Genomic DNA, 12,631 nt, shown 5'->3' with positions numbered 1-12,631 from the left:
GTAGGAGAGAAGGGAAAAAGGAGGAATAAGAGAGAGAATTCTGGGAGAAAGAGATAAAGAGAGAGAGAGAGAGAGAATGAGAAGGACAAAATTCCAGCAGAAAAAGCTTGAGAAGGAATTGCAAGCACAAAGGGACACTGAAATGAGACAGATTGAATTGGCTAGGGGAAAATGGTCTTCATGTAGTGGAGAAACAGTTGGCAATTCAAATGACTCTGGTAAGCTTTGATTTCTCAATTAGTACCAAAATTTGATGAAAATATCACAGAAGCATTCTTCATAGCTTCTGACAAGCTTGCAGATAGATTAAAGTGGCCTGGAGAAATTTGGACTCTCTTGTGCAGGGCCAGTTAACAGGTAAAGCCCACAGGGTTTATTCACTGTTGCCCACAGGGAGCTTGTCAAACTACAAGAAAATCAAAAATGCTATCCTGACTGCTAATGAGTTAGTGCTGGAAGCATACTGCAAGAAATATCAGCTCTTGCAGAAAGCCCACTCAAACTTTTCTCTAATTCGGAAGCATTAAACAACCATTTGACAGATGGATGCAAGCACTCAAAATTTACCATACTTACGAAGGTTTAAGAGAAGTAATTCTGTTAGGGGAGTTCAAAAAACTACCTCCCATACAGCCTTAAAACGAACATAGAAAACCAAAGTGTTTCAAAAGCCAGAGAAGTAGCCATCGTAGCAGCCCTCAACGAATTAACCCATATACCTTTAACTCGAAATAAATTTGAATCTGGTAACTCTCAAGCTAGGAGGAGATAGGGTGGATGTAGATGGAGCAAGAATGGGCTCAAGAGGAAAGGAGATCAGGGAAGAAAAAAGCATCAGTCCCCAACATTTAAAAGAAGGATCCAGGATGGTAAACCAGCAGGGGCACGCCCAAGTGTGCTTTCAGCGTGGAAAGCCTGGACACAAGGGAGAATTGTTGGCATCCCAAATGACCAACTGGAGGTGCTGCAGACAAGGTAGTGTCTGTAACCATGAGGGTAATAAAACTATGCTCAAATGTAGAAGGGGAGGATGAGGATATCTACCAGAATTTTTATACAGAGGGAAAAATGACTCCTTTTGTACCTCAGGCACCAGGAAAACATATAACCATCCTCATGGTCACTGGTTGCCTCCAAACACTACTAGTAGCAAAAGTGACAGAGATGCCACCCGAAATCAGAACAAATATCACAGTATTAGCAAAAGGGCTTACTGGCAAATGCTTGAAGGCTCCCTTAGTTAAAATTTACCTGCAAAGTAAGTTGGTCACTGGTGTAGTGATGGTCGGGGTTATTCCAAGTTTAGCAAAGCAGGGGTTGACCTTTTGTTGGCCAATGATTTAGCTGGATGTCAGCTCTTGTGCTCAGAGGGCCCGGAGCAGTCCACAGAGACTGGGGAAACTGAGGGGAACCTGCAAAATTCTGCTCAGCTGCAGAGGGCAGAGGAAATCCCTAAAATCCTACAGGGGGCGGTAGGGTCAGTAAAGATTACAGAAGCTAAAGGAAAGCCAATAGAATCTAAAAAGACCAAAATGAAACCAGTAGAGTTTAAAGTGGCCAGGACAGGGCCAGAGGAAAGCAAAGGGGCTAGGATAAAAGTCACAGAAGTTGAAGAGAATGTAACAGGGATATGATTAACAGACTCGTTCTTCCAAGATTTACATAGGGATAAGGAAAGTTCCCAAATAGGCAAGCGGAGAATGAAGGGGACACCTCACTTAGTCAAAGTGCCTTAAGTGAGTGCAGTGGATGCTGGACAGCCATCTGAAGACAGTAGTGTCCTGGAGGACATGGGACAGACTGGAGGGCAGTGGGGGGGTGGGGGGAGGGGGGGGAGAACTCATCCTGAGGTAAAGGAAGAAGGGAAGTTAATATACCCTAAGATGAACAGCACTTGTAAAAACCACAAGGGAGATACAAGCGAAGTCAGTGTGGAATTGCCAACTGGGGAATAAACTGGTCAGGTTCTAAATTGAAAGCTAATTAAACCCAACAATTCAGCTTCAGAATCGAGTAAAGACAAAGTGCAGGAGGAGAACCCAGATGCCTCAAGGGCCTTACATACAGTTTAGCCCCCATTATCACCCTAGAAATAAGGATTATTAATGTGCCAGAGCCTGAACTGTCTAATTCATTGGTTGTGGAAACGGCAGTTATGGCGTTCATGAATTTACAGGCAACACAACTATGCAGCCAGAGAAATTTGCCTTGTCCAAGCCCTAGAACAAAAGGGACATCTCCTCGGCTGCCTGTAAAATTTTATCCCTTCCAGGGCTCCAGGATTGAACTTGAATTTCCACTAACCCCAAAGCTCACCAAAAGTCCCATGTCTGTTGGTATTAAAATTCTAAAGCCCTATTAACGGATGTTAATGAAAATTCAAACCCTCTGGACAACACATAACTGAGATTTGTAAAGGGGGAAAAGGGGTGAAGGGCATTAGATCCCTGGACACAAACCCCCTGTCAATAATTAACAAAGAGAACTGCAGAAACCAGTTCATCATAAGTAGGAGTGAATTGCCACCATCCATTCCCCACTGTGTAGCAATGGCTTTCAACTTTAAATCATTCTAGGTGCACAATAGAAGAATAGACCATGTGGTCACATTACCAAAACTGGCTACAGTTAACGAATCGTAATACCCCAAAACCAGGGAGAAACCAGTCAGTCTACAAACAACACAGCAAGAAACAGCAGCAGCAACAAAAGCAGCAACACCTATGTCTTAAAACTGGACACTGCAACATCGTAAGGTCTCCAAGCCTATTCCTTTTTAAGTCCATCAATACAGAAAATTGACTTCCTGGTAATAAGATTAAAAGCAACTATCTTTGTGACCAGCTGTAAATTCACCTATTTGAGGGAGTCATGACTTTTATGTTTGACTTTGATTATTAAATTCACCTATCTATACTTCAAGAATGGAAAAGAATTCTTTCTCCATCAGGCCTTCACTGAGATGAGCCAAGCACGTGACTTACAAACTATTATGTTTGTAATTTATTGAAGTGCACTATCCTCTTTAACTGTATTTCTCCTCAAGGGTATTTATGCATGAATGATGAGTGAGTGATGTAGCATTAAATTTTTGGATTGAATGTATGAATAAATAATCCTCTTTATTTAAACCCTTGAAAACCACGCTGTTTATTATCGAAATTGACCGTACACTTGGGTTAAGAAATAATCACAGCTTCCTTTTCAAAAAAACACACTGATTATGGACAGCGAGGGAAGGGAACAGGGGTTTCAGGTTTCTCTCAGTCCTGTCTGTAACACAGGACACAGACCTTTGGAGGGTTTTAATTCATTTGAGGAAGGAAGATAATGTGAGTAGCTGACATTCAATAGGGGTAGAGTGGAGATGATGGTTGAGAAATTGTTGAAGTCCATCATTCAGTTATTTCATAATTCTGACTCTATGAGGCCAATAATGGAATGGAAGACATGTCCTGGACATGAACTGGTGAACAAATTATTCATCTCATTGCGTAACATGAGGCAACCTGTCTGTGCGGAAAGTACCAGAGGTGAGGTGAGGAGAAATTTTTATGCAGTGAGTTATGGTGATCTGGAATGCACTGCCCAAAACTGTGGTGGAAGCTTTTTCAATAACTTCCAAAAAGGAAATGGATAATTACTTGAATGGAAAATATTCGCAGAGCTATGGGAAAGGGCAGGAGAGTGGGATTAATCGGATAGCTCTTTCAAAGAGCCAGCACAGCACAAGGGGTTGAGCGGCCTCTTTCTGTGTCTTATCATTCAATGATTCAATGACCATACAAAAATTAGGAATTAGGGGTAGTGGTGGACCACTCGGCCCATCGAGCCTGCTCCACTATTCAATAAGATCATGGCTGATCTGAATGTAACCTCAACCCCACATTCCTGCCTACCCCCAATAACCTCCCACCCACTTGTTAATCAAGAATCTCTCTAGCTCTGCCTTTAAAAATATTCAAAGAATCTGCTTTTGAGGCAGAGAGTTCCAAAGACTCAACTCTCTGAGAGAAAACATTTTTCCTCACCTCTGTCTTAAATGAGCGACCACTTATTTTTAAACAGTGACCTCTAGTTCTAGATTCTCCCACAAGAGGAAACATCCTCTCCACATCCACCCTGTCTAGACCCCTCAGGGTTCAATTAAGTCACCTCTTGCTCTTCTAAATTCCACTGGATGCAAGCCTAACCTGCCCAGCCTTTCCTTACAAGACAACCCAACCATTCCTGGTATTAGTCTAGTAAACCTTCTCTGAACTGTTTCTAATGCATTTACATCTATCTTTAAATAAGGAGACCAGTACTGGACGCAATACTCCAGATGTGGTCTCACCAATGCCCTGTACAACTGAAGCAAACCTCCCTACTTTTGTAATCAATTCCCCTCACAATAATGATAACATTCTATTAGCTTTCCTAATTACCTGCTGTACCTGCATACTAGCCTTTTGTGATTCATACACTAGGATGCCAGATCCCTCTAAACCTCAGAGCTCTGCAATCTCTGACCATTTAGATAATAAGCTTCCTTTTTATTCTTCCTGCCAAAATGAACAATTTCACATTTGCCCACATTATACTGCATTTGCAAGGTCTTTGCCCACTCACTTAATCTATCTCTGTCACTTTGTAGCCTCCTTACATCCCCTTCACAATTTATTTTCCTACCCATCTTTGCGCCATCAGAAAATTTAGCCACCATTCCTTCAGTCCCTTCATCTGAGTCATTTATAAAAATGTAAAAAGTTGAGGCCCCAGCACTGATCCCTGTCGCACACATCACATCCTGCCAACCAGAAAAAGACCCATTTATGCCATCTTTCTGCTTCCTGTGAGTGAACCAATCTTCTATCCATGCCAATATGTTACCCCCTACACCATGAACTTTTATTTCCTGCAATAACCTTTGATGTGGCACTTTAATCAAATGCCTCTTGAAATCTAAGTACAGTACATCCACCAGGAAGAATAAAAAGGAAGCTTATTATCTAAATGGTCGGAGATTGCAGAACTCTGAGATTCAGAGGGACCTGGCATCCTAGTGCATGAATCACAAAAGGTTAGTCTTTATCCAGAGCACATGTGACTCCTTCAAAGAACTCCAATAAATTGGTTAAACATGATTCCCCTTTGACAAAACCATGTTGACTCTGCCAGATTGCCTTGAATTTTTCTAAGTGCCCTGCTATAACATCTTTAGTAATAGCTTCTAATATTTTCCCTATGGCAGATGTTAGGCTAACTGGCCTATAGTTTCCTGCTTTCTGTCTCCATCCCTTTCTGAATGAAGGAGTTATATTTGCTATTTTCCAGTCTAATGGAACATTCCCTGAATCTAGGGAATTTTGGAAAATTAAAACCAGTGCATCGACTAGCCACTTCCTTTCAAGACCTTAGGGTGAAGTCCATCAGGACCTGGGGATTTGTCAGCCTGCAGCCCCAACAATTTGCTCAATACCACTTCCCTGTGATTGTAATTCTCCCGAGTTCCTTCCTCCCTCCTGCTTCCTGATTTATAACTATTTCCGGGATGTTACTTGTGTCCTCTATAGTGAAGCCCAAAGCAAAATATCTGCTTAATTCGTCCGCCATCTCCTTACTTTCCATTCTCAATTCCCCAGAGGCACTCTCTATAGGACCAATGCTCACTCTGTTAACTCTTTTCTTATTTAAACATCTATAGAAACTCTTACTATCCGTCTTTATAATACCAGCTAGCTCTGTCTCATACTCTAATTTTTCATCCTTACTAATCTTTTTGTCATTCTTTGCTGTTCTTTATATTCTTTCCAATCTTCTGACCTGCCACCCGTCTTTGCATAATTATATGCTCTTTCCTTAAGTTTGACACTGTCTTTAACATTTTTAGTCAACCACAGATGGCAGGCCCTCCCCTTAGATTTTTTCTTTCTCATTGGAATGTATATATTCTACGTATTCTGAAATATCCTTTTAAATGTCTGCCACTGAACTTCGATTGACATATCCCTTAACCTCATTTGCCACTTCACTTTAGCCAGCTCTGCTTTCATGCCCTCATAATTGCCCTTATTTAAGTTTAAAATACCAGTCTTGGATACACTCGTTTCTCCCTCAAAATGAATGTAAAATTCAATCATATTATGATCGCTGCTACCTAGGGGTACCTTCACTAGGAGGTTATCAGTTAACCCTATCCTGTTGCTCAATACCAGGGCCTGAATTTTCGGGTTGGCTTGCGGGGGTGGGGCCCACTCGCCAATGCGTAAAATGACGCGCGGTGACATCGGGCGTGCGTCCTGACATCACCGCGCGTCATTCAGATTTTCAGTTCGGAGGGTGCACACCCGAATCGACTGCGCACCAGCCGAACTGTCAAAGACCTATTACGGCCATATAAACATCAATTAAAACACTTAACGGAGCTGCCCGTCCAACCTTAAGGTTGGGGAGCAGGCGAAGCCCAGGCGGCCTTGGCATTTATCATGGAACCTTCATCCCCGGGCGGGATGAGGTTTTATGAAGGTATTTAAAGTTTTATTAAAATTTTTAATAACATTCATAGACGTTTCCCAGCTCATGTGACACTTTCATGTGAGGGAACAGGTCTTGATTTTTTTTTTCTTCTTTACTAAAATTTTCAGGACTTCAACTAATCTCCCTGAGGCAGCTCTGTGCCTCAGGGAGATTTCTGCTCTCTTTTGCGTGTATGCACGAAAGAGCACACTCCCCAACTCAGGCAAACCCCCCCCCCACTTCTGGGTGCACGTCACGCTGGACGGCCCTTAATTGGTCCGCCCACGTAAAATGGCGGCACCCAGCCGATCTGGGGCACCAATCGGCTGTGCACCCGTCCGCGCCCACCCCCGCACAACCCCCCCCCCGACAGGGAGAAAATTCTCCCCCAGGTCTAGTATAACCTGCTCTCTGGTTGGCTCCAGAATGTGCTGTTCTAAGAAACTATCCCCAAAACATTCTATGAACTCTTCATTTACGCTACCTTTGCCCATCTGATTTTTCAAGTCTGTATGCAGATTAAAACCCCATGATTATTGCTGTACCTTTCTGGCAATCTCCCATTATCTCTTTTTTATACTCTATCCCACTGTGCAGTTACAATTAGTGGGCCTGTGCACCACTCCCACAAGTGACTTCTTGTCTTTATCATTCCTCATCTCAACCCAAACTACTTCTACACCCTGGTTTCCTGAACTTAGACCATCCCTCTCCAATGTGCTAACACCATCATTAATTAACAGAGCCACCCTCCACCTTTACCTAACTTCCTGTCCTCCCTAAATGTCATGTACCCTTCAATAGTCAGGTCCCAAACTATGTCATCCTGTAGCCATGTTTCTGTAATGGCTATCAAATTGTATTTATTTATTTCTATTTGGGCTATCAGTTCATCTGTTTTGTTTCGAATGCTACGTGCATTTAAATGCAGAGCCTTTTATTATTTTTGTAGCATCTAGCCTTAACTGCTGATTTACTCTTAGAATTGTACTTTCTGTCCCTCCCTGTCACAGACTGTTTATCATTTCCCATATTAATACCCGTCTCTCTTGCCTGGTCTCTAATCTTTGGTTTACCATATCTTCCCAAATTTGATCCCTTGCCCCTACTATTCAGTTTTAAACCCTAGTTCGGTGGCTGACGAGGACGTTAGCCCCAGAAGGCTTCAGGTGTAGACCATCCCAACGGTATAGATCCCGCTTTCCCCAATACTGGTGCAAGTGCCCCACAAATTGCAACCCACTTCTCCCACACCAGTCTTTGAGCCACACATACATTTCTCTAATCTTATTTGTCCTGTGCCAATTTGCACGTGGCTCAGATAATAATCCAGAAATTATTACCTTTGAGGTTCAGCTTCTTAATTTGGTCCCAGCTTGTCATATTGACTATGCAGAGCCTCCTTCCTCATCCTGCCTATGTCATTGGTAACTACATGGATCACAACCACTGGATCCTCCCACTCCCACTGCAAGTTCCTTTCCAGCCTTGAGCAGATGCCCTGAACCCTGGCATCAGGCAGGCAATAAAGCCATCAGAAGCCTCGCTCTTTGCTACAGAGAACAGTGTCAGTACCCTTTAATATACTGTCCCCTATAACCACTATATTCCTTTTTACTTCCCCCATTTTGACGGCTTCCTGTACCACGGTGCCATGGTCAATTTGCTCATCCACCTTGCAGCCCCCACTCTCATTCAAACAAGCTGAGAGAACCTCAAACCTGTTGGACAATTGCAGAGGTTCTCACTCCTGCATTCCTGCCCTCCTGGTCCCCTTACCTGCCTCACTCACAATCACACCCTCCTGTCCCTGGCCACTGACCAAACCAGAAGACCCTATCCTAAGTGGTGTGACTGCCTCCTGGTATAATGCATCCAGGCAACTTTCTCCATCCCTGATGTGTCACAGTGTCTGCAGCTCAGCCTCCAGCTCAATGACGCTGAACCGAAGTTCCTCAAGCCACAAACACTTACTGTGGATGTGTTTGCCCTGGATCAGTGTTATCCAAGAGCTCCCATATGCTGCAGCCTTGACACATCACCTGTCCTGCCATCCTTAATTTGTTTTGAATAATTACTTAATTATATTAATCACTTATTTAATGTTGTTTTCTGATATATTTGATTAGCTTTACCACTAAATTGTATACTATTTAAACCTTAGGGACAGAATAGACCTTATCTAATTACCAGATTCTCACCAGAAGCTAGCTCCTTTCCCTGTAGTAGAGCAAGAACTAATTTCTATGGGGTGAGAAAGATAGAAATAGGAAACAAACAATTCCTTCTCCAAACTCCCCTCCCACCAAACTCTAAGTCTTCACTCAGTTGGTCAGCTACACTCCATTTGCCAAGGCTGCACTAAAGAACCTTGAATTTATAGTAAACTGAACTGGGGCTACAGTAATCAGATTCAACCAGTTAGCTAATTAACTACTCAGCTCTTACAGAGTGAGTTTACCCTGTCTAAACTGCAAGAAAGAAAGAACTTTGCCGACTTACACAATACTTTCCAGTTACTGCTAATTACAGACTAGATTAGATTTTAAGAGCAAAATTTAAGAGCAAAATTAACACTTAAAACTCCTCCTCACCAAACTCCAAAGTCTCACTCAGTTAGTCAGCTGCACTCCATTTGAAGGGTAGAAAAATCTACTGTGTAGTTGGGCATTGTAATGCACCAAGAGCTCTCCATTCTCCTAGCTGCCATTGAGCAGGAAAAAGTGTGGCTGGACTTGTTCATGATTCAGAGCACCCAAATTTGGTGGGCTGAGGTTTGCATGACTGGTCATATCCCAGATGGATGCTTACCCACTGACAGTACCTTGTGCCTGGGCAATGGAGCAGGAACCCAAACTGATCTGAGAGACCTGCAGCACTGGGATTGGTTGCTGACCTTGGAACCTTCTGGCTGCTGCAAATCAGTGTCCAAAACATGCAAGCCCGTCAATTATAAGAAAAATAAAGTGTAAACATGGTCATCATGAGATCGTACATAAATTCTGTGCTCTAAGCACACTGGAGCTTTCAAACTGAGAGAGTGTGGGCTGATAATCCTGCCACTTACTACCCGAGTGCAACTCTGGCAGTGCCCGTTGAAAATGTGCATGACACTCCCAATGTGGAACCTTTGTTGCCAGCTGTAGGGATCAGAGAATTGGCCACAGAGGTCAGTGCACTCACTCCTGGGGCAGAATTTTACGACAGCCGGATTTTACGTTTACGCTGAAGTCAATGGGGTTTAGAATGTCTCGCCGTCCCCGCCAAAACGGAGCCGTAAAATTCTGCCCCTGATTTCCCAAGGTCTATCATAATATCCAGAAAATTGGGAGTGTTGTTGGTCAGGAATGTTCACATCTGTGTGCAATTCTACATGTCATGCTCTTGTCAATGAAGATCTGTACTGGGAACCAGCTTTACAACATTTACATTTGAGTCTCAAAGAAGTGATTCTAACACATACCTATAGGCGTGTCCTCAGGAATGCTCAACATAGCCATGTTTCCATTGGTGCTGTCTGGCGCATTGTCATAGAAGTAAGGAGCGTAGTCTGCTTGAACTGAGGGGAAATTCAATTCCATGTTAACCATTAGCTTGCACAAGACTTTTAAATCATCAAACAAGATGCAGATGTTAGGGACTCTGGAGGCCACTTAACACCATCTTCTCATTCAAAATGATTATTCTAAATTATTTATAAATACTGTATCAAAATCTAAAGGCTACTGATTTCATTCAAAAGCAACAAGTCCAACAAACAACAAAAGCAATCACATCTCACTAGACTGACATTTTTACAAAATGGAAGGATTTGGCATGATCTGGACATGTGGACGCTAACTGGGAATTTGTTTTAAAAGGTCATAAAGTTCACCTTGGAACTGTAAACAAGTAGGCCTCTTCCAAGAAATGACCTGACCTTTATGGTACTTGAGAAGAGTTGTTTGTTTGTGTTGAACTGCAAAGCATTTTAATTAATGAAAAGTTGGGAAACAAAAAGTCAATCACATGGCAGAGGGAAAAAACTTAAGTTGTGACCCTGCTTGTTTCGAAGGCCGTCTTGTTGGAGAGCAGGCTGAGGAAAGAAAGCTATCTTGACAGGGTCCTTCTCTCTAACTTGCCTAAAATTGTGTGTGGCTATCAACCTGTAGCCAGAGAACCCTCATCTGATTGTAACCAGTCTGCATTTGGACCTGCAAAGCTGAGACAAGTGGTGAAAACATCCAGGCATCCACCAGGACCAGCGGCCTGTCTTCACATGAGAGAAATCCAGGTCGACAGCGTCGAGACCCTGTGGAGTTTGTCCTTTATTTCATAATGCCCATCCTCCAAAACCTATCTCTGCAGAGGGACTCTATCTGTTTGTCCTTTGTTTGTCTGTGTTTGTGTGTGTATGTGTGTGTGCTGGGAGAATTCTTTAGGGAGAGATAGATAGTTATACTTCCTGATTACAGTTGTATATTAACCAGTACTTGCAACTTGTTAAAAGAAGTTTTTTTTTAAATAAATTAATCATTCTGGGTTTTTGAAAGAAGCCTGGTCAGAGTCTCTTTTCTTCTGGGTTCTAGAGGTATAGGTACACAATTGGCCATTTTGGTGAGAAAATTAAACATTTAAATTAATGGTACGACCTGCAGAGTAGTGGGACTTGATAATTTGTGCACTCCTCCCATCCCAGTCATAACACAAGGACAATATGGCGGCAAATGTCTATATATAGAAGCAGTAGCTAACGGAGTCAGTGTAATCACAATTAAACTCATAAATTGTGCCGAATTTGTTATTTTAAATAATTTTTCTTCTAAGTTCTTAGAAATTTATAGCCAAGTATTTACTGACTGAAATGCTGAATGGAGACATAGTAAGGAAACAAAACAAATTGGTGAGATGTCGCAAACTTGCCCAATGGTCAGGCAACATTAAATATGGTCACAAAGTATCCACTAAAAAGTCACCCACAAGCTTCCAAAGGCTAAACCACATTCAGCGTTAAATGTCAAAATAATTAAGTCAAAGAAATTGATACTATTATTCGAAATGAACATTTGCATGGTGCAGTCCCTGATGTAAATGATAATTACACTGAGGATCACAGGGGATTATGCAACTTTGATCATTCTGATTCAGTCTTCATTTTTTATATATATGGATAAGATGTACTTACATAGAGAGATGTATGTCACAGCGAGAAGAATGCATTGGTAGCAAATCTCTACATGCTTCATTATAGAAAAGCAACAGAGTTGATTTTTCTTAAAGTAATATTGATGTTATTCCAGAGGGAGCATTCTGACAGCCCACAGGCAAAAGCTGGCGCAGGACAGAAGGAGCAGTAGCTAAGATTTTAATCTCATGACTCATTGCTCTGAGCAGACTCGAAGCTGCTTTCTTAGATAAATCCTTCATGCAACTGACAACAGATTTAATTCTGCCATTTATGTGATTGGGAATCCTTGCCCTTTCCAAAATAAATCCCCCAAAATGTTTGGGGTCACTACAATAACTTCACCCATTTTGGTAGGATTACAGGACATTGCTGGATTTTCATGATCCATCCTAAAAGCAAGCAATGCAAAATGATGACTAATGGGAATGAGCAATAACAGAAACATTTCTTATTATGTGAAGATTAGGTTTCTTGTTATGACACAGCAGTTGGTAAAGGCTGAGTTGTTTAAGTCCCAGATGGAAACTTGAAACAACTGTCATAAATATTTTAAATTTGTATGTTTGAGATGCAGCTCTAAACTCAGGAATAAGACCACCGAGCCTCAAGAGGTTTTTATATATAAAACTAAATTAAACATTTATTAATTTACAACAAATTAAACACATGCACATGTCTACAAATTACTACTATAATAACTTTTAAATAAATCCCCAAATTAACCGCTCCCAGGTAAACATCCACCAAGGCAACAGTAACCCATAGACTTTAAACAGACACCAGGCAAAGCACATTTGACCGTACGAATTCAAAATGCGGTTCCTTGCAAGTTGGTTTCTTTGCAAACACAGTTGTAGGCTTACAGACTGGTTAGGTCTTAACTGCCTCTGCCTTACACACACAAACTCCTTTCTGTTTATACCTATCTTTCCTTTAAATGTAAATTTTCCATTGTATCACCAGGCT

General features: G+C 41.9%; 1 protein-coding gene across 2 annotated transcripts in view; it reads right to left on the bottom strand.

Annotated features, from left to right (window-relative positions):
- cdhr1a (cadherin-related family member 1a) overlaps window positions 1-11,802 on the bottom strand; it is a 62,594-nt gene extending 50,792 nt beyond the window's left edge. For both annotated transcript variants that reach the window (XM_078530836.1, XM_078530837.1), the window contains exons 1-2: window positions 11,663-11,802; window positions 9,962-10,057 (exon numbers count right to left, since the gene is read on the bottom strand). In XM_078530836.1, coding sequence (XP_078386962.1) covers window positions 9,962-10,057; window positions 11,663-11,723 — 157 coding nt within the window. In that variant the 5' untranslated portion in view covers window positions 11,724-11,802. The remainder of the gene's footprint in view (window positions 1-9,961; window positions 10,058-11,662) is intronic.
- Between the last annotated feature and the right edge of the window lie 829 nt (window positions 11,803-12,631).

This window comes from Cetorhinus maximus, chromosome 27 (assembly GCF_964194155.1).
Source record: "Cetorhinus maximus chromosome 27, sCetMax3.hap1.1, whole genome shotgun sequence".
Taxonomy (NCBI): Eukaryota; Metazoa; Chordata; class Chondrichthyes; order Lamniformes; family Cetorhinidae; genus Cetorhinus; species Cetorhinus maximus.
Note: the sequence above shows the minus strand (reverse complement) of the source record. Positions and strands in the feature narration are given on the sequence as shown.